The sequence below is a fragment of the Gobius niger genome (assembly GCF_951799975.1).
Source record: "Gobius niger genome assembly, chromosome: 5".
Taxonomy (NCBI): domain Eukaryota; kingdom Metazoa; phylum Chordata; class Actinopteri; order Gobiiformes; family Gobiidae; genus Gobius; species Gobius niger.
Window position 1 is genome coordinate 24,521,553 of NC_136856.1, and position 22,716 is coordinate 24,544,268.

The window sequence follows — 22,716 nt, forward strand, 5'->3', positions numbered from 1 at the left end:
CCGGTTGTATCCTCAATTACGGTGATATCTCAACTCTCTCCATAATGACACTTTGTACAACTTTGTCAAACGGCCCCACTCGGCTCTAATAGTCTTGTGTATTTGTACAAAAGACTGGGGCTTATAATGACCGCTCATCACCACCACTGCTATTAATGCGTTCTGACTATTCCCGCTGTTTGCCACTCGGCTGCAGTTACTGTGTTGCCCCCCCTCGGGCCACGAAAATTACCACAAATCAAGCGCTCCCACTCCGCTCCTGTGCACTGCTCCAGTGGCTCACAACAATAGAGCCCGCGGCGTTCGCAAAGGCAAATCTAAAACACTTCATCAGCGCCAGCGTGCGAGCGGAATTGCCACTGGAATCAGCCGTGAAAATGAATAGGAATATGCATCTTATTGTGTCAGCGGCGATTCAATTAATTAAAAGCGCAAAGAGGAAATGGTAAATATGCTAATGGAGGTAAAAGTCCTCGTAAGAAAAGGGATTCTGTTCTCGTGAGGTCCGACGTGGGGCCAATTAAATAATCAGTCTTCTTCTTTCCCACTGGCAAAATCAAAACGGATTTCCGCAACTCGCTAAACTGCATAAGTGGTATCTTTATCTTAATGTCAGTATTTTACACTCAGCTAGATTGAGATGTACATTTGGTGATCATCTATTTCAATAGGTTTGTTATTGCAAAGCCATCAGTGGTAAAAAGGAAATAAATAAACCTAATTGCTTATAAATACAAATATGTGTATATCACTCTTGGGTTAGGTGAAGCTCTTGGTACATCTGTGGGACATTTGGGTCTATGCTAATGCTTAGACTGCTGCCACTATGACAAGCAGAAAAGAAGGATGGATGGAAAACTGGATACTTTTGGGGTGCACTCATGCTTTTATTTATACTTCAACCTGGAAGATCTACCTGGAGCATTCATTCATTGCCTCAACACCGGCTGCTCCTCACCAATCATCCAATCATAGCCCCATCTCAAGCCACGACAGCCAATCACTGCAGCTGCTCAAGCCGGCTCCAGCCATTCATCGCCCAGGATCCCCTTCTTAAGCTTCCTCGTCTATCACTTTCCCAGCTGTGCTATGACCCTCCTCCGCCCCTCCTCCGCCTGGCCTCTTCTCCGCTCTGCTTGTCATTGTCAACTGGCCGCCACGGGTCTCATCCTCTACCACCTCCACTGTCCACGCTCCGGGGGAAGACTCCGTCTATAATTCATCATCGCCACGTATTTCATGTCATCAATGCAATCTTCCGCCGCGGTCTGAGCCGCAATTACAATTCATGTACAATAAAACCTCCCTAACGCCACTCTGTTTCTGTGAGTCTTTTCAGGTTGAATTAACCTTTAGAACTAGGAATAGACCCATCGGGATCTCAACGTCTTTTGTAAGGGTTACTTAAAACAGAAGTTACACTCTGAGTGACTGTCTCCTGTTATTAGAAAAAAAAAAAACTCTGAGATTTTAGTTTCCAATACTGTTCCAAGAGGAAGAGGCTGAGCAATAACATTATTAAAGTTGGACTGTTGTGAGTGCTGGCCATTCCCCTAAATTGTGCGGATGTGCGCCATTGCAAGATAGGGTTAATGGACAAAGCATTTGCCTTATTTGAGATATGGTGAGAGAAATCTACTGCATTTACCATTAATATTGTGACAATTTCCCAAAACATGGACAGCAAAAAGAAAGACATTTGAATGAAGATGAAAGACAAACACATACCTCTGAAATATTTATCAAAGTGGTCAGGCTTTTCACAGCTGAATAAATGACAGTTCAATACCCTCTTTCAGGATTTCATACGGCTGTTGTGTCCATGGACCTTGCTAACTTGAGAAAGTGATCCATCCACCTCAAACAACCACAATACAATGCCAGCTATTCTTTGTCAGAACGCTTCAGTGCCAATACCAAACCTGTCCTCATCAGTCACGTCTCCTGCCTCACCCGCTCATTTATCAGATCGCTGGCACCTTCAAAGTTGCCAGCCAAATAGATTCTTCCCTGCAGATAATTTGGTGAGAAATCCCTCCCAAATAGTTCTTGGTAAATATAGCTTGGCGTGCCAGGCCATGCCAATGCCGCATGCCTGCTCGCGTGTGTCTGTGCGCGTGTGCCTTGTGCGTGCCAACATCAAATGAGTTTTTGGATATCAGTGTGTTTTCATCAGCCCCTCACTGACAAGCTCTATTAAAAACACCCTCAGACTCATTCTCATCACAGTTTGACAGGAGTAATTCCCGTGGCAAGATGGAGAGCAGACAGTCCTCATTCCAGTGCGGCCTCATTCAATTTGGCTTAGTCCACTGTTAACATGCGAGTGATATGATGTTAGAAATGTATTTCTGCATGTAAGTGTTAAGTGCAAGTATAGCTGTAATGAAAACAATATGATTTTCATGATTTCATATTTGACGAAACATAATACATACTGTTTATCCTGTGTGTATTGTGGAAGAGAAGCAGAAGGGTTTCTGCGCATCACATGATGGTGTCAGAGTTTGTCCTGTCCATGTGTGCACAGTGGATTTGTAGCAATGAATTTCGTTTTGGTAACACTTGGGTATCTGACTTATTTTCCTGAGTAAATGTACTTTTGTTTTCATATACAGTTTAAGAAGCAATATGTGGGGAAAAGACTGCTGTTTGCTTTCTGCATCTACCGTATATGGTGCATTTTTACTGATCTCTAACATAGATAAGAGTTGGACGCTCTTGCTTCATTTTGCCGTCAAACAAAGCAGTAAATAAAATACCTGAATAGTTAATGTAATTAACTGAAGAATCGGCATGTGTTGAGGCAGTTCCATAGACTGTAAATTAAGGATGGGCCAAGTGAGGGTGGCTTCATCGCGTTCAGTGCGGGCTAACTGAAGCTCGTTCATGCTAGTAGCTTGGTTGGGTTTTTGGAGCCAGCTCTAATATTTCGAATGGGACAAAAATTAGAATAAAAACTAGGACAAAGATGCGTATGTTGAGACAAACATGTGGAGGTAAGAATTACAAGTCTGTGTTCAGAGAGGCTAAAAAGTTTCAATGGAAAATCCAGGAGCCAGGAACATTCGGAGCCACAGTTAGTCCATTTATTTACAGTCTATGCAGTTCATTAAACTCCACCATCTCCTTCTTTCACGGCTTGCAAGAATCAGGCAGCTTTAATGAATTGGTGTCAGCCTTGTTCTCAGAGCTGACACATAAAGGCCTGCTACAACGTGACACAAAAGCACATTCATTCAAATTATATAGAAATAAATCTTAATGCTGAGGTGCCCAAAATCAGGTTTTTTATGTGAACTTTAAGTCCGTTCTTCACTTTGTGGCTCAGAAAGTACAGCATTTACACCTGAACTAGAAGACTCCATGTGTTACAGCCCAAATTACGTCCGGGCTATAGCTCTAATAATCTATTATGAAACTTATATCATTCTGATTCCAGCGCGGCACATTGGCGTCTGCTCAGAGGATTGACAGCTAACAGGTGTTCAGTAATGACATGCTGAGGCAGACTAATAAACAAATCAGCTGTCAAGGCTGGCATTTGAAAAACAAACGGAAAATGCTCCGCTCATGTTCATGCTGTTAATAATATAACTTAAGTTAGACTTTATATAGGGAAATTTGCACTCAGTGACAATGGCCAACTCGTAAGGAGCAGTGGGGGTACGTTGTAGTCTAAAGCCAGGCCATTACATGCAATGCCAAGCCATGCATCAAAACTTGAACAAGGCCACCATTCAAACTGTATGAAACAAAGTAAGAAAAGGCAATTTCTATAAACTAAACACTTGTACTGCTCTTGTTGTTGCCTTGGCTGTGTGTGTGTGTGTGTTGTTGTAATTACGACGTTGTGAGGACCAATTTGAGTTTTTACCCAACAGAGAGAGGACATTTTTGGAAAGTGAGGACATTTTGGGTGGTCCTCACTTATTTGAAGGACTGTTTGAGGGTCAAGATGTGATTTTAGGGTTAGGGTTAGAATTGGGTTTAGATTAGGGTTAGGATTAAGGTTAGGGTTAGGGTTTAAGGGCTTAGGGTTCAAGGGCTTAGTGTCTGGGTAATACATTATGTCTATGAGTGTCCTCACTAAGATAGCTGTACAAGAGGTGTGTGTGTGTGCGTGCGTGCGTACGTGCGTGCATGTGTGTGGACACCCGTCTCTCCTTTAGTTATAAGCCTTGAAGGGAAACCAATGGCTACACGCCTCTGTATGCACGTTGCTCTGTATGTCTGTATGCAACGTACACAGTGTGACCGTTCGTTACACATGACTGCATCTAAAAGGCGACGGGTTTATGTTCTAGGATTTGAAGAGTTCAAGAGGTCAAACTTTCAGGTGGACGGTAGGAGCCGATGTATACTGTATGGTATGGTATGGTTTAAAAGCAACATTTCGAACAGATAACATCACTAATCTGGCAGCTCATCATCATTTTTCTTTTTATTTACTATGTGTGTATTTTCTTTAGTCATTACCATCAGATGTCAGTCAAACATTCGGATGTTTTCGGCTGTTGTCAACTCATCACCGATTTAAAGCTTTATTTTAGTTAATATTTAACGTGTAAAAGTGGCATCGGAGCTTAACCTTAACCCCCCGCCTTAATCGAGTGCATTTTCTCCAGTTCAGCTTTACCCAAATCATAGGCCAGTGTAATGCCTCCTTTGAAGACCCACAAAACTGATTGTAACTTTTTGGTCCAGTTGTCACCACATTTTTGTCTTGTCTTGTTGTCTAGGTATTCTTTATTACTTTTCTTACTTGTTTTTTGACGCTTTTTGGTCATGTTTTGCTCACTTTTTTATTGTGTTACTGTGGCTTTTTTGTGGCTTATTTTTTTCCTTTTCCATCACTTTTTAATGGTGTTTCTGTTGCTGTTTTGTTGTTGAATCCGGATAAAACTCCATCTCCGGGAACCAAACGTACGCATGTGTAGCAATTGGCGCAGATATTTTTACAGGTGAAAAGTCCCCAAAATGTCGAACATGACAGTAAAAGCCACATGCGACAGTGATGCATCTATCGAGACTTATTATCTCGTCGTGGTAGTTTTGACACTTCAAGGTGATAGTGATAACTTCTTGGCAAAGGTGTTTTAGGCAGTGAAAGTGACACTAAAGACACACATGAGTCAAACCAAATGAAAATTACGATGAATGATGAGAATTGAGGAGGCGCCTTAAATAGAATGTGCAAATTAAAGCGTTCAAGAGGTGAAAATAAAGTCATGGCCTACTGTGTTTGTGGAGCAAACGCACAACGTTCATGTGCGGTTTAGTACAATTTAAAATGATTGAAAAGCTTGTTCTGTCTCGAAAAATTGTTTTCACTTTACAAGTCTGCACAACTGTTACCATAAAGCGGTGAGTAATTGGACACTCGGATGTAGTTCTGCTAACTCCTTTCAGCCATTATGGACGTGCTTCAACTTCAGCCAGATCGAGTGAACAGTTTCAGATTTTCACTCCTTTATTTTACACATACTGTGACACATACTGTGACACATGTTTTACTTTGGTCATTTCATAGCTTTGATACACCAATATATCATACAACTCACTTGTTTTATCATCTAAACACGTTATGACCACGGGAGCTTTTAACGATTTTAAGAAGTTCTACTACTAATACTTCAAATTTGAATAGAAAAGACTCTTTCTTTAGTATAATTTGTTTGTCTATCCCATAATTCGCTGCGACAAACTGACAGTGAAGTGACACAAGAGTTACTTGAAGATTTGAAGAATTATGTTCGTTAAAGCAGTACTAAGGAACTCGTGCCCCTAGACGCCAGAAGCGCCACTGCAGGTGTCGTAGCATGTTGCGTTTTTTATACTCATTAATTATCCATGAGAGTAAATACTAAGCTGACAGAAAAGACAAAGATATTGTACATCCAATTACACAATGGAGATAATTTTTTTCACTGTAAATACTGTTTGAAGTGGCGCTAGCCCACAGTTAGCTTTGCCCGTTAGCCTGTTAGCTTCTTCTTTGTGATTCCATGAGTGTGTATTGGTGGGTCCGACCTGGAGGCAAAAAAGTTGCAACCAGGGGGAGATGAAAGACCCCCAATCATCCAATGAACACTTGTATTATCCCCATGGGACAACAAAAAGGATTTATTAAGGTAAACAAGTTACGTAGTACTGCTTTAAGATAGTATTTATATATGTATTTTTATTATCACAGTGTTGTATTTAGAAATTGCAGAAATAGCACAATATTTTCTAGCTATTATTCATTTCATTTTGGGCCTTTGTATAACATTATGAGGATATTTACTCTTCATTTCAAAGTGTAAACCTTAAAGCCACACTGCGGATCATTGCTGGTTATAGTTAAAGGTGCATTATGCAAGTTTTTATGTGAAAAAAAAAAAGTTGATATGCGTGCGTATTTGACGTGGTAGTGACCCAGCGGCTGCATGGCGCCTTTACTTTTCATCACAGGTGGTCTCAAGGACACTCCAGGATCAATTGTTTCGAAGGTTTTCACCGCTGACAGACTCTCTCACCAGAAAACCTACAAAACAATTGATCCTGGAGCGTTGTAGAGACCACCGGGATCAAAAGTAAAGGTGTCATGCTAATACTCATACAGCCACTACAAGTTCAAATATGCACAAATATCCACTTTTTTTTCCAATTAAAAAGTTGCACCTTTAACCCATTCACACACAAAAATACAAATGCCATATTAAATGTGGTTCTAAAGCTCAGAGACACAGACAATGCTCATTTTGATGTGGCTACACCGGGAAATGAAATGTTATTATTTATATTTTGTAATATTACAAATGAAGTCGCCTCCTAGGGCTGTACGACTAATACTGATGTAGCCAAGCAGCGAAGCTCATAGTAAAGACCCTTGTTACTGAGGTATTTCCCACTAACAAAACCTGTAGTGCTTGCATTTTACTAAATTAATTGTGTGAATCACTGTATGACTTTAAAAACTTCAAGAACATGGCATGTCACACAGGTCAGAGCAGACACAGAGGAGCGGACACAGCGGTGGAGGTAGGGAAATGTCATCTTGTACATTTATTTATTATTCACAGGTGAACACAGCAGAGGCATGGAGTGCTTTACTTCCCCTTGGGGGCACATTCAGCGGGGCAGAATGTCAAAACCAATGATCGCGGAGGGAAAAGCGCATGGCCCCGGGAGATACACGATTTTTCACCAACACACTTCAGAAGCCAATCGACCAGTGATCTCTATCGACTTGTATATCATTTCTTTCTTTTTTTTTTCTTCATATTGAGCAATCCGAGAGTCCGTAGTCAACAAATGGGACATATCACGGTGCGCACGGTAAGATGAGTGGGAGGATGAAGTTGCTGTGTCTTCTTGACTGTACACTGACATGCTGGAGAGGGGACAGAGGCGGCTCGAGATTTGAGCTGTCCCAACCAGAGCGCCATGTTCTTTAAATGGAGTACATCTGTCTCCACCTGCTCCCCCGAGTCGCTGCTTTTTTTAGTTTGAAATCACCCACAAGGAAAAAAAGAAAAAGAAAGAAAAGGTTTACGTTCGACAAAGTGAAAAAGGAGAAACGAGCCATCCGTTTTTTTTTTGTTGTTGTTTTTTTTTTGCTGGAGGAGGGGGGCTGAAAAGAGCCAGTCAAAGAGTCCTGCCCCCTCCCCTCGCTCGACTGACAGCTCAATCCAAATCGGGCTGTCTCCCCTTTCCGCTGAGAGACAAACTTTCCGGCGATGTGAAAAAAGAAAAAAAACTATCCTTGTGCGTGTTTGTGTGCCAGTGTCATCGCCTCCGTCTCCACGGCGATGATGTCCCATTGAGCTAGGCACCTGCCGCGATAAGAGGCGGGAGGGTGGGGAGGGCAGTGTGTGTGTGTGTCTGTGTGTGTGTGGGGGGGTTCAGTCAGTCAAGCGGAGACGACAGGAAAAAAAAATAAATAACACACACACACTCACACAAACCCCACAGCATCCTCCTCACCAGGTGTTGCTCGATTGAAAAGAATCCCACATCCAAAGATCATTCAGCTCCATTTACCTTTCAGGGATCACCTGGGGAGCGGGCGCCACAGGTGACACCAGGGTTACCACGGAAACGCATGCCAACACGGATGGCATCTAGACAGTCTGAGGGGGAAAGGGGGGTGGGGGGCGTAAAAAAAAAACTTTGCGGAGAAATAGTCATCTGGGGGGAATCGGCGGCGAGGGCAATGAGAGCGAATTGGATCGGAGCGGCCACGGCTTGTCCCAACAAAGTCGCTCGTTTCAGCCGTGAGTTTCATTGTACAGAGCGAGACCCAGCGGGAAGCAGACAAGGTAAATACAGAACAAAGTGGTTTACAGGCAAATTATACAGAAAAAGAGAAATTATTCAAAGGAATGCCAATGAAGTGTCAAAAGAATTCATTGCAAACCCGCCTCTCGGAAGCTGTCAAATAAACATTGCTACATTCCAAAGGTGACATGTTGACTTGGTTGCTGAACTCACCACTATCATTTTCTGTTTAGACTTTAACATAATGCACAATCTCATCAACACTCCCCCCCACGCCCACCCCAAAAAAAAGGTCTGGTTGTATGTACTTTGTTCTCATTTATTGGAATGGAACAATGCATATTAATGTAAGGGACACTAGTGCTGTTAATGTGACGGATTTAGCTCAGAGCGAGTTTCCATCCGCAATCCCATGGGAGTAAGTATTCACCTTTTGAACCAAATCCTGGAAGTTTTGTCAGTGTCGTCTATGGTCAAAACTACGTGCCAGTTTGAGACACAAAGAGGGGAACCGGTTTTGTTCAATTTCACACAAGAGGTGATATTTTTCACCCTTAAAAACTTAAGAAATGGGTGCAGGGCCTCTGGTGCAAGAGATCAGAGTAGCCTACTTTGTCAAACTGAGAAACAAACCACCCAAAACGGTATGTGGCTCCTTGTAAAAGATATTTAAAGTGCAGTCCTGTTGGTTCTTAGTTAGCTTTTGAATGGGGTGCTTCCTTCCTGCGCGTTTCCCCAGACTGTAAATACACGTAAACCGAGCACATAAGATTTCAGCAGTGTCACCTACTCTTAGGTCTGCAATCAGCGGGAATTGTTTTTGTCATTCGCCTGAACTACTTGAGGACATTGTTAGACCTCAGAGGGGAGAAAATGTGCTCACGGGCAGCCTTTTAAAATGCGTTAGAGCACATCAGTCAATAGCATTCAGTACATTTAGGTGTAGTGTGATGTGTAGTAATTAACTTTTCCCGTGGATTCAGCTCTTTGTGGGCCCCGCCTCGCCTCTGTGCCCCTCTGATAGATTCTCCGGCGCAGCAGTCCGCCATCAGGGCAGCGCTCCGGGAAGAAACATTGACGCCGCACGCGCAATCCTGAGATCACTAAGGCTCACAGGCTGTTCGGATGGTTACTTGGAGACACTTGGTGAACTCATTCTCGGCCGGTGGAAGAGAGAGGAAGGCAGAGTTGGATGAGCGGTACTTCAGCCATTGCGTTCTTGTGGGAGAGTAGCGCTGTTCAGAGAGGGAGATGATATAGCCTGACATTTCCATTAGTGTATAAGGGGCAAGTATATAAATTTACACTGACTGACCAAAAAAAAAAAAACATCCCATGCTCTAATATTCTCAGCCTTTAGCTTTGATTACAGCACACATTCGCTGTGGCACTGTTTCAATAAGCTTCCGCGAAAATCCATTAATTATAGACCCAAATCTTGTATTGATGATGGGAGACTGTGACCGTTGTGCAAAGCCTTCTCCAACACATACCAAAGATTCTCCACGGGGTTAAACTCTTAACACACGCCTTAACCGAGTGCATTTTACCCGAATCCATATGGTCACAGCCTAAAGGTCAGTGGACCTACAAAATTCATCTAAACAGATGGAATTTTTCCACGAGCACTGTTATGTTGGGTTTTCATCAAATTTTTTGTCACATTTTCATCACTTTTTGTTGCTCTCTTTTTGGCTTTTTTGTCGCATTTTCGCCACACATTTGTCACATTTTTGTCACTCTTTTGTTGCTTTTTCATCCTTGTTTTCGTCTGATTTTTGTTGCTATTTTCATATGTTTTTCAAGAAGCTTTTAGATTTGGGTAAAGCCAAACTGGTGAAAATTTGCTCGGTTCAGGTGTTAAGAGGTATAGATCTGGACTTGTGTGTGTGGAAACGATGTCTAATGCTCCCTGCACCACTTTCTCAATGTGAGCCCGATGAATCCTGGCATTGTCATCTTGGAATATGCCATCAGGGAAGAATCGAGGTGTTGACTTTTTGTTTGGTCAGGCAGTGCATATAGCGTACCATCAAGTTTAGGGAGTGAACAATGCCCCACGGAGGCACTTCGAAACGGATGTCCAACTTGAAAAGCGCCTTTATGAAGCTTCTGTGCAAATTCAACCTGGAAGACATACCGCCTGCATTCGTTCATCGCCTCATCACCGGCAGCCCTCTCCAATCATCCAATCACAGACCCAGCTCGAGCCGCACCTTCACGTCAGCCTATCACCGCAGCGCTCGTCCCTACTCCAGCCACTCATCGCTCATGATCCCCTACTTAAGCCTCCCGGTCAATCACTCAGCATTTCCCTGCCGTGCTGCGACCCTCCTCCACCCCTTTCTCCGCCCGGCCTCTCCTCGGCTCTGCTCATCATCGACTGGTCTCCCCAGGTCTCCTCTTCTACCACCACCAGTGTCCAGGCTTCGTTCATTAAATCTTCCACCGGGGTCTAAGCCCCAATCATGATTCGTGGTCGTTCAACAAAACTTTCTTAATACTTACTGTATGTGTCTCTGTGAGTCTTTCCAGGTTGAAATCACTTTTGTCCCTGTGGTGCCTTTGTCCAAAGATTTTAACCAATCTGTGCATCAACATTTGCCCATTTACCAAAACCAACCATATAAAATTTGTATATGCCTGTAGACTGATCAGAGCAGCACTAAAAACGAATGCATGTGTATTGCGTACGGTTAAATCAGTCAAGTGCCCGGGTGTGTATATATATTGTAGGTGGCTCTGTGATGCGTCAGGTCCTCCAGAGTGTGAAATGGAGCAGGGAGGTTCAGGCTTCACCCGCGTAAATATCCCTTTGCTCTCCCAAACCTCACTATCCTCTGTCCTTCATTTCCCCCACTTTTATACCCCATCATCCCTCCTTCCCTCTCTCCTCGTCCCCTCCACTCCTCTATCTCTCCGTCTGCCCTTTTTTTTTTTTTTTTTTTTTTTTACACACGCTCTTTATCTCTCCGGATAAAGCTCTCCCCGCCGCCGAGTTTGTTTTCCCGACCACTCCGGCTTTATCTTGCGCCGGGATGCCGTGTATGTGCCGCGCCACGGAGAGAGACAGCGAGCGAGCAGCGGCATCCTCCCAGTGTCAGGCCAATGATGGATTAGAATACTAAAATGCTGAGGAGAGAAAGTGCAAGACATTGAAATTTGACATAACGGGTGAGCGTTGAGGGTGTGTTTGTGTGCGCGCACGCAAATCTGGCCCCGGCGCGGTAATAGGAGAATAAAGGGAGTTTTGTGTTTGCCGCTCTCTCTCTCTCTCTCTCTCTAGCTCCTCTCAGTACCGCGCGCACTCTCTCGCTCTTGATTTAACGCATGGCTTCTCTGCTTGTTTATTTCACTACATATTAATGTAAATCACCGCTGTCCCCCCCCCACCACCCCCACCCCAACCCTCTCTTTCCCGCTCCCTCACTTCTTCTTTCTATCTGAGCTGTCTCTTCTCCTGTCGTCCTGCCACCCGGGTGTCGGCCCCTGCGACGCCAAAAAAAAAAGAAGAAAAAAAAAAACCCTGACAACAATTAAAAGGGAACAAGAGCCCCACCCCCCAATCCTCCAACACTTCCCCTCGGCCACGTGTCAATCAGACCTCCGGCCTCCCCTGCTGCTCTCAATTAACCCCCGCTACTACAGCTACAGGGGCGACCCGTAGCCCTATCTAATCTATGTAGAGCACCGCGCCAAGGACCAAGGGCACGGGGAGAGGGAGGCGTGTGTGCCTTTGCAGTAATTCACTCGACCCGATATTCTGAGCAGGGCAGCACCTGGGCGCCTTTTTTTTTTCCAGGAAGGTATATGGATGTGGGGACAGGAAAACTTTGTGCCAAGGACAGGGCGAGATGGAGGTTCTGTGGAGGACAGTATGGGACGGTCTGGGCAGAGTGTGCTCATATAGCGCTATGGCTTTATCTTTTCTCACTCGTTTTTGAAAGTATTTTGGTAATATTATAATATTTGTGCTCACCAAGGCCAAAATATCGCTTGTGTTTTGTTACCCATGGGCAAAGTCTTTTTGAATTAGCTAAATTAATTAAATAAATATGGTACTATCTTGTCTAGACTCTGGATAACCAGGTATAATGATTTGACAAGTCGCACACAGCATAACTGAATACTCTTTTGGTCTTGTAAACCACTGTCACAACAAAAGCGCCACTGAGTCGGCAACTGGTTCAACGTTTCCTCACTCCTGGTCCTATCGTTCAATAATATCTCTGTGACATTTCCAAAAAGCTGATTAAAAACTGATACAGTTGAATGCCAGTATTTTAGTGGGATACATAGATAGACAAACATATTCAGTGGGGTTTATTTCTCCCTGTGCATGAACATCATTTTTTAATTTTTTTGTTAATGCTTTTACACCAAATTTAGATGACTGAACTGGTTTGTTGGGAAACTCCTGCACACATTTTTTTGTTTGTTGCTCATCTCTATTTGACAGATTTCTTCTCTATTTCATAGATTTCACAGTCATAGCTTAGTACTTGATTGAGTGTTTTAGCTCTGCTGATTCAATGTAGCTTGTTCAGGACAACTGTTGATGAATAACAATACTGTAACTCTTTTACTTCCTGCATCCAAATGAAAAACAGCCGTCTGAATGAATATATGTTACAAGACTCTTTTATCATTTCAGTTAATTTCCATTGAACTTCAGTTTTCGAGATTAATCCGTCACTCATCCCCAAAGAAACTCTCCAGCTCTTTTCTGTCCACTTGATTGTTGACTTTGAAACTCACTGCTCACACGCTGTCGATTATCTCCATTTACCGTCATCATGATCCCACTGTCATCTGCCTCGCTTCTGATTAGAGAATCACCGTAAAGCGCAAATCAACGCGTAACAGCAGAGCTGCGATTGACGCCAGTCCAGATGCCAACTGGAATCCCCCCCTATGTGCCCACCCTCTACTCTCTCTGCGCGCCTTAATAAAAGCACCACGGCGAAGAGCGCAATTACACAATGAAGGCCGGCGCCCCATTACAATCAGTATCCCGTGTTGGGTGGATGCGCCTGATTGCTGTTTATGACTTATATTGTAACGGGGGCGGCTGGGTTTGTGCATGTTAAGTATGTGAGGTGAAGGGAGGCTCTTATCTGAATCTTATCGCGCCGCACTGACTGACAGGAGCTTTGTGTGAGAGGAGCACGCGGATCTAGACTCTTTCACATTGTGTGGAAGTGTTTTTTTTTTCCTCTTCCGCAGTATAGGCAGCAGCAGGAGTGCCCAGGGGAATGCAGAGGTTAAAGTACACAGGGTTTATCTCCTCTCGTATCCTTTTGTAGATAGTTTCCTTGTCTTTACAAAGAAACCCACCTTTCCCCATCTCTTATCTCCTCTTCCCACTTTCCTTTCTTTCTGAGCTTCTCCACACCCAGCATTAAAACTAGCCCCGGACTGATCAATAGCATGAGTGAATGAGCCTGACGCACTTTGATTGAGAATTTATTTAGATGATCTTAACAATGTTTTATCATGTGAGATAGGGGTTTTGTGTCTTTTGGACATGATAAAACTTAGATTTGGAAAGGAGTTTGCCTTGCTGGCAGTAAGTCAGACCTGCTCCCAGTGCATGGTGACCTCCCCCAGGGCTGCCCTTTGTCACCGGTTGTGTTCATTAATTTTATGGACAAAAGCTTTCTGATTTGGGGAACCACAAGATCTCATCTTGAGATGATGCTGTTCTGTTGGCTTCATCAGATCACGACCTTCAGCGTGCACTGGGGCGGTTAGAGGGCGAGTGTGAAGCGACCGGGATGAACATCATCACCTCCAAATCTGAGGTCATGGTTCTCCACCGGAAAAAAGTGACTTGCTTCTCCAGATCGCTGGAGAGTCCCTGCCTCAAGTGTTCACGAGTGAGGGATGGATGGAGTGTGGGATCCCCAGACAGAGCAGTGAAGAGGGAGCTGAGTCAAAGGCAAAGCCCTCGACATACAGTATCCAACTCTCACCTATGGTCATGAGATTTGGGTCATGATCAAAATGACAAGCAAAATGAGTTTCCTCTGAAGGGTGGCTTCAGTTCAGATAGGGTGAAGACATCAGTTAAGCTCGCAGTAGAGTCACTGCTCCTTCATATGCTGAGGAGACCCGGGCATCTGTTTCGAATGCCTCATGGTCGTCTCCCTGGAAAGAAGGCCCTTTGGATATGTAAGAAGACCTAGGACTCGCTGGAGCCAAGTGAATTTTAATCCACTACAAAAACATAAAATGGATTCAGGGCCTTTAAAGCTGTTGCCTTTTTTGAGGACCTAAAATTGCAGCACAAAAATCAATCAAATCAAAATTGCTTGGAAGGTTATTAATAAGTTCTTGTTCCTCCCAACATTTCCAAATTCACCCCATCTGCCATCCCTCTTGCTCACCATCTCCATTCTTTCTCTTGCCCCTCATCTCAGTGGCGCCCCCGCAGATCGGAAGTTAATTTTACACCTAGCCTAGAAATGGGAAAAACAAAAACGATTGAAATGGGTGTGGGGAGGGTGGGTTGGGGGGTTGTTGTCAGCAAAAGATTTATAAGACATCGAAAATCAAGAGAGCGCAATTCAGTGTGTTATGTTTGCGCTCCGGGGTTTTTGCTACAGTGCACTATTTCTATCACTGCCTCGTATAGTCTCCAAACCCCCCCCCTTTTCCTCCCGCCGCGGCTCTTCCAAACACGCGCCCCCACCCCCCCTGGAGCCTGTCAGATGATAAAGAGATGTTGTCAGGGACTGATTACCAGCCTCCCAAACTAAAAACAAGTAAAACATCAAACGGACAAAGACCACACAGGGACTTGGCCCTATTTTCTCCTCTTTTTTCGTGCGCTAAATTTTCTCTCCTCCAATGCATCCGTCTCCCGCTCTTTTCATCGGCGTGTCAGGGCCACGGTGTTTTTCGCTGCTGGGGAGCTATTTGATTTGTTCCAGCGTTTAAAGAGCTCATATTGTTTCTGCCTGTGTTGTTTTTACGATGTCGGCTGTATTCGTATGGACGCCCGTGGCAGCGCAATGTCCGGACCAGAGTCGCGGGGAACGCACAAGGAGCAATAAAGCGGAGAATGAGCTATGCAAACTATCATGGACGTTTGGGCGAGAGTGTAGTGTTTTTCGACTCGGACCGCTTGCACCAAAACACCACCCAGATTCATTAAACAGCGATGGACAAAATGTGTACAGCTATGTACACATCTTGTCTTTTTATTTTGTATGTACTTTTACAAAATAAAAAGGCCAGAGGGCTATTTAAGTGTGGAACTGGAAGAACACAAAGAAAAGAAAATGAATTTAGCGTCCTCTTACAATTTCCCCCACTTGAACAGACAGTGTTTCTGCCCACTGTTTGCTTTATTAAGACCAAATTGACCAATCTTGGGTCAAAAGAGCACTCAGTTGTAAAAACATGTTATGTTGTTATCAAATTCTGCACACACAGAGCAGATATTTCACTGCACAACTAATACTATCAAGTGTTTTAACATGAAGTGTCATGTTTTTATGAATGAGTTCAGTTGGTGGCTTGGCGTGGTCAATGGCATTGTCTTGTACAAACTGAGAAAAACCGTAATACTATATTTGCCTAAAAACATTTGCGAATTGTATTCACAACTTCAATTGGAGCACAAGAAAAAAAAATGCATCTACAATATAAGTATGAGTTTTTTCACCAAGGCAGTTTCACGTTTGACTCATCAAGCTTATGTTAAAATGTAGAGAGCCGTTGTGGGGGACTTGGAAAGGGCTGGAGAGCTACTGGAAGCTCCCGAGCTACAGGTGTAAAATTGTCTTTCACCATAGACAGATAAAACAGTACATCAGCAACTCTTTCTGGTGATGTCCACAGGACGGCCCCGTGGACAGTTGAGGATGACAAATGAACAGCTTTCAGTAAAACACGAAATGGTCTGACTGCAGCTGGCAGCGGTATTTCAGTACTACAGGCGTAACCTCCAAACACCATATAGTTTTTAATCGGCGTCTTTGCATTTCAACTCCAAAAAGGTTGGAGCATGTAAAAATACTCAAATTAAAGTGCTTCAAAGTTAATCTAATCTATTCACAAAGGGTTGCAAAAAGCTTGTTAAGCTTCACTAAAACAGCTGTTGCTAGATCTTTACTGTCAGTATTCTGCAAGTAGGTACTTCATGTAGGCCTATCACAATGAATGGAAAACTATACACGATTAGTAAAACTGTATGTAAGGGTGTGTGTTTTTCAACAAAGTGTGAACCTGACCATTTTGATTGTTGTAAATAACATCGCTTTGAATTTCCCTTTCTTCATTGCAATTGTCACGTTGAACTCAATAGCTAGGGGTAAGCAGTAAATTCGGGTAGGTCCAAAAAGCTAGTCCAAAGTCAGGACTGGAGGCATGCCTCACTTCTCAGATTGGCCGTAGGTCCATTTAATTTGATGGGGAGCGGGTTAGTTTTCACAGTTCTAGACCAGTTATACTATGGCTGCTCAATATGGGAAAAACACATCTCATTGTGAACGTATTGCAATTGCAGTTATTTGCGCTTCATACTTTGAAATCACCAGTCTTTTTTACTGTGCACTATTTAGGAGCAATGTTTGTAGTAGCCTAAACTACAGGATTAGCAGGTATATATATATATACCGTATACATTACTGCTCAAAAGTTTGGGGCTATTTAAAATGTCCGTAGCTTTTTAAAGAAAAGCACTTTTTTAAAATGAGGATAACATTGAATGAATCAGAAAAACGGTCTTGACATTGTTGATGTTGCTTATATGCCTATTCTAGCTGGAATCAGGTGATTTTTAATGGAGTACTAGGGGGCGTGGCCTAGCAAGGAGGAGGAAGTTAGTCATGGAAATTATTGTTATTATCATTTTTAGACATTTCCTAGCAGACTATAAGCATATTTAGAACACACAAATAAAGTCGAGGCATAATTGGGTCATTGTGAATGTTTTTAAAAAAGCAGACTGGCCACTAGAAGTAAAAAAATGGCACTGGAAGTTAGCTTGTAGCCTGAAGCTAACGTTAGCATCATGGTCAGCATTCTCCGTTAATTCTGAATTTTTTTGAGCTGATGAACTACTTCGCTCATCTCCATGTCTCTGTATGTTTATTTATGAAATTTTTCTTTAAAGCAGTGGTGACAGAGTTATTCTTTTTCCCTACGATGCCATCTGTATCTAATGAACTGCCTAGATAGTTGCCTAAATGTTTGAAACGAGCTCATTCCAACCATTGAAATTTGCAATTTTGATAACATCGCAATGAATTGTTCGGCCCTTGGTTAAATGCTACTTTCATTTCTGGTTTTGATTTTACATTCATTTACAGTAGACACAAGAAATAAATAGGCGTTTGGAATCTGTCATGTCCTAATTTGAATGTCCTACAAGACAATTTGGAAAAGAGAACCAAAAAGTGTCACTTGCAAGCTTAAATATGACTTAGAAGTACGAATAATGCATGAAATGATCTCACCACTTGGCTTGTCTTTGCAGTTTGATATTAATTAACCCCCCGAAGAACTCGCTAATGCTAATGCCTCCAATGAGCACAGCACCCGGGCTCCATTGTCTAAAAAAGGAAAAAAAAAGAAAAGAAAAAAAAGCAACAGTGCCACATTCTCAACGCTCATCGGTCGTTAGCAGCTTTATGCAACTGGTAATTGTCATCGGACTGGAACACCCCCTGCAGGTGCAATCAGACCAAATGATAAAAAAAAGTGCCACATAAAAGCGGGGGAAGGGGGGGGAGGAAAAGCCGAGAAATCGCTACCGACAAGAAGGTGAAGTCCGTTTTCTTCACTATATAGTATTTCATTTCACTGTACATCGATAAGTCCAGTGTTGGCCGGTCCAGTATGTCAGCGTGTGTGTGCGTGCGTGTGAGAGTGTGTCCGTTGAATATAATCTTTAGCCCCAGCTGAGAGAAGCAGATAGCAGCAGCAGCACCAGCAGAATGGGCACGGGAGGGGTGGAGACGGGTGACGCGGCCCCTCCCGTGCCGGAGGTGCCCAGGTTGGAGATGGTGGCCCGCTCCGAGTACATGGGGATGACGTTGAACTGGCCGCCGGCTTCGTCCGCTTCTTCGTTGGGGTGTCTCAAGTCCTCCTCTTCCTCGCTCTCCACCACCACCTGGAAGCAGAGCAGAGTGGACCAGTTTTAAAGAGGGGTATTGGGCTTTTTGCAGATATTAATCAATAATCTCAAACACATATTTATCACTGTCTTGCTGTGTTGGTTAGAAAATGTCATATTGATCGAAGCTGAAAAAAAATATCTTGTAGTTTCACAACCTGAATTTCATGCAGTCTCGACATCAACCCATCCATGCTGCATGTGTGGTGGCAGTGAAGCCATACCGAGTGCTTTTACTCAATTTGAAGATTACTCAAAGATGCACGACTGGGTCAAAACACAACTCTGGGTATGTTTTTAATGAGAAACTACTTTTTAACATGGTAAAATGCTCTAATGGTGTATGACCACTAGCCGCGAGAAAAAACTTAGGCAGTAGCTGAAAATCGTAGGTCTTAGGTTGTACAATGACATGGGGACAAAGATTTAAAATAGAACTGCCGTACGACCAAAGACGAGCTACGACCGGCATCAGGCATTGTTTGATATTTTGGAAGGCTAGTTGCAGAGTGAGCTCTTTCTGCAGGGAGGATCTCTGTCATTGTCCCGTCAACACATTAGCGCACACCGCAAGCCGCCAGAGTCACAAGCAACAGAGGCCGGGCATGAGCGGGTCTGACTCTGCATTTTACAGGACTTTTCCTGCACTTTTCCGAGGTAATAAACACTGCTAGAATGAGGCACTCGCCTCAGATAAACAGAGGCCGTCTGAAGCCTGAAACTGCTATGACAAAACTTTGATCGTAGCTACGATTGTCTCTTTGAATAATCGCAAAGTGGAGCGAGAGCAGCTCATGATTTATTTTTTTTATCTAAAAATGACAAAAAAAATGGCACCAGTGTAGCTACACCCGCCATTAAACAGCGGTTCCCAATCTTTGTTGTCTTGCATACCCCTTGAGTCGCTCATTTATACTACGAGTAGCGCATACGTCGAGGATATTATTACAAACTGACCAACTAAACTAAGATTATTCAGTAGGATTATTCAGTTTTTCATACTGTTGTGCTCGAAATGAAGCTAAAATACTCTCAAAATCAAACCTTTTACTGAAAAAACATACACTTTCCTTTGAAATTAATATTGAAATTCTCCTCAGCTTCACTTTCTTTTTGAATCTGAATGAATTAATCAAGTACACCCTACTAAGTGCTCAAGTATTGTGCAATTAAGCAAGGCTAACAGCAGTTTGGGGCCTGTATTTATACAATTAAAATGACCAATTATTATGTAGTGCGGGCAAATAGGTAAGTAAATACTGGAAGTTGTACACAGTTGACTCATTAAAGTGGACGTGTCATGCATAATTGAGGCTTAAAAACATTATTTTTAGTACCTCAACACTGATATTTCAATTTTAAACTGCGCCATTGCGATTGACTGCGGAAATGCGGGAAGCGAATGCATAAATTGCATAAATTGCTTAATTTGCATAATCTAATTTGCATAAACTGGTAAAATGCATAAAATGTCATGTTGCACAAACTGTATAAACTGCATAAAGTGGTAAAATGCATGAATGGGTTAATTTGCATAAATTATATAAATTGCATAAACTCTTTAAAATTCATAAATCCTAAATGGCATAAACTCTTAAGTTGCATAAACGCTTTAAAATGCATTAACTGGTTAAATCCCATAAAGTGGTTAATTTGCATAAATTGTTAATATTGCATAAACTTTTATATTCCATAAACTGGTCAAACTGTTGAAACTGCTTGATTGGCAGAAGCTGCACAAATGGCTGAAAGGCCTGGAGTCTCCCCATTGGCTGGATTCCCCCATACACACCAATGCAAAAATTTCAAACTTAAAAAAAAGCTTTAAAAAAAAGCAGAAGGCCAATTTTTTCTCAAAACCCACAAGTTGCAGAAGCTGAACATGCACAAAGTGCAGAAATTGCAGAAAATGCAGAAAAAGGTGCAGAAAAGCATGGATTTGCGGCAGCCCCATTATAAGTCAATGGGAAAAATCTCCGACATTTTGGCCGATTGCGGAAAAAACGTAAGTTGCAGAAGTCCCAAAAGTAATAGCACCCTTCTCCTCAACATGCGGAACATTTTGATGCATAACTTGCATAAATTGCACAAAGCATGAAGGTGCTGAAAGCTGGAGAAAATCAGGAAAAAGATGGAAGAGGAATAATAATAAAGAACATGAAAACCAATAATTGATCAATGATGTCCCTGTATAGGAAAATGCAGGAAGGAGAGCAACAGAGCAGGTGAGATTTTCAGTCCTGTGCATGTGCTAAGTATATCGAGAAACAGCTTTGCACTCATGCAGCGACATAGTTTGAAAAAGCTAAATGAGGGCGATTTCTGACAGGAATTTTAAACAGAATTTCAAATTGAGCCGTTTCCCAGTCTGGTTGGAGGGCAGACGTTTAAAACAATCTGATAGCTGATATTTTGAAAGCGCCGCCTTGGAGTGCCTGAAATTGAAATGGTGGAATCAATTAAACATGTGCCCCGCAGTCAGTAAACGACTTTCTGTTTGAAAAGACTTAAACTGCTTTATGCTTCCGCTGCTGAGAAATAGGACTCGTAATTCCAGAGCATTACCAACCTGCAAACATTATATACAAGCTCACCATAATACTGCAGCACATAAAGTAAATGCTCTTTACTTGATAAACGTTTGGACAGACATTATTCTAAGTTATGTAATGTACCAATGCTGTGGTGCCCAAAAGCAGGTTTATAAGCCACAATTATGCATGATGTGTCCGCTTTAAGTCCTTAACCGCATTCATGTACATTTACACAGCCTGCAATCTGTGAGAAACAGTGCAAATACAGTGGAATCACACAGCGTTTGCGCTTCTCTAATTGTTCAAAGTGGCAATTAAAAGGTGGCATCTATCACAGACTACGGCAGTGTGAAATGTGAGACCCAATAAACTAAGGGGCTAACACCAATTAAAGAACAATGAATGGTGTTAATCCAATCGAGCCTTGGTTGTTGCTTTTTAAAATGGTTTAATTTTCAATCATTGTTGCTATTGAGTCGTCTGGTATGCTGTAAATACACTTTTCGAAAGTCATAACTGATTCAAGATCACTCCAATGACCTTGTGCATTGGAGTGCAGCAGAGTGAACAGGAGGGGGCTTAGCACACACCTTTGGGGGAACCCCCGTGTTCACTGCGTTGGCTCTGGGGGAAAATAGTGCTATGAACAGAGTAATATCGTTTTTTTTTTAGTATTTAGTTGTTTATGTGCAAATAAATACTTGAAATGGTTTAAGTTGTGGGCCCTGAATCTATAAATCAAATGGAAATAATTCAACTTTTCCATGGTATTCCAATTTTTTGGAAAGGGTCTGTAAAACATTACCGCCTTTTTTTGAAGAGAGTAAATATACCCTCCGAACTGACTATTTTAACGAAAATGTCACTATTTCACACAATATAACATTGAAATTTCCCTCTATGGAGTTTGTTTTCACAAAATACAAGCACACGACCCGATTAAGCTTCTATTGCTCTAAACGTATTGAAATGAAAGAAAAGGTGTTGCTTCAATGTGATCTCCTCTGTAACTGGAGTTTATGGCTTGTCCGCCCCTAAATAGTTGTTTATTATTTCATTAGAACTTTAATTTCTCAAATTCGTTGCTTTGTGCATGCTCACTTTGAGCTCCTCGTGGGGCAGCAGAGGACCGGAGTGGACTGAAGAGCAGAGTAGAGCCGAGCAAACAGGCGGAAGTTTCTCGCAAGAAGACTGAATTAGTTAATTGACAGAGAGGCATGTGTTTTGAATGGCTTCTTCACCCGACCACCTGCACAGTGTTTGTATAACGCTTAGGCTAACCCCAAGAATGAGTATAACTGTGGCTGTTGATTTGAAGAAGTCACAATCTTGATTTGAATCTTTAAAGCTGTTGATGGAAAATATATTCGGAGCAACAATACGGAGCCCAGCTGTTTATCACAATGATATGTGCAAACATCTGGAGGCGCCCAGGGCCCGCACTCTGTGACGGTGTGTGCCCGTTGTTTTTCTACTTAGAATAATGCGCCTCTGCATCATTCCATTGAATTACTGCCACCAATACCTGTCTGTTTTATAGAGTTTAGACTTTGGAGTTCTTTATTTACAGCTCAACTTTTATCCGCTAATGGATCTCTCCTTCAGGCAACACAACACTTCCTCCCACTCCGGTGCCGAGGTGTTTTTTCCTCTCATGTTGTTTGCATGACTTTGAGTGGCTCTTCAAACTCTTCAAACACTTTTTTTTTTATATATTAAAAGAGCCACATCTTTTCTAACTGAAAAAAGAAATAAAAAATACACAGATGTATTTTTTTGTGCACTTAAACT

General features: G+C 42.6%; 1 protein-coding gene across 1 annotated transcript in view; it reads right to left on the reverse strand.

The window, feature by feature from the left end:
• Window positions 1-17,589: 17,589 nt before the first annotated feature.
• Window positions 17,590-22,716, reverse strand: part of gfra3 (GDNF family receptor alpha 3) — a 46,120-nt gene continuing 40,993 nt past the window's right edge. Inside the window, exon 8 of the mRNA XM_079557287.1 lies at window positions 17,590-18,388. Coding sequence (XP_079413413.1) covers window positions 18,167-18,388 — 222 coding nt within the window. The 3' untranslated portion in view covers window positions 17,590-18,166. The remainder of the gene's footprint in view (window positions 18,389-22,716) is intronic.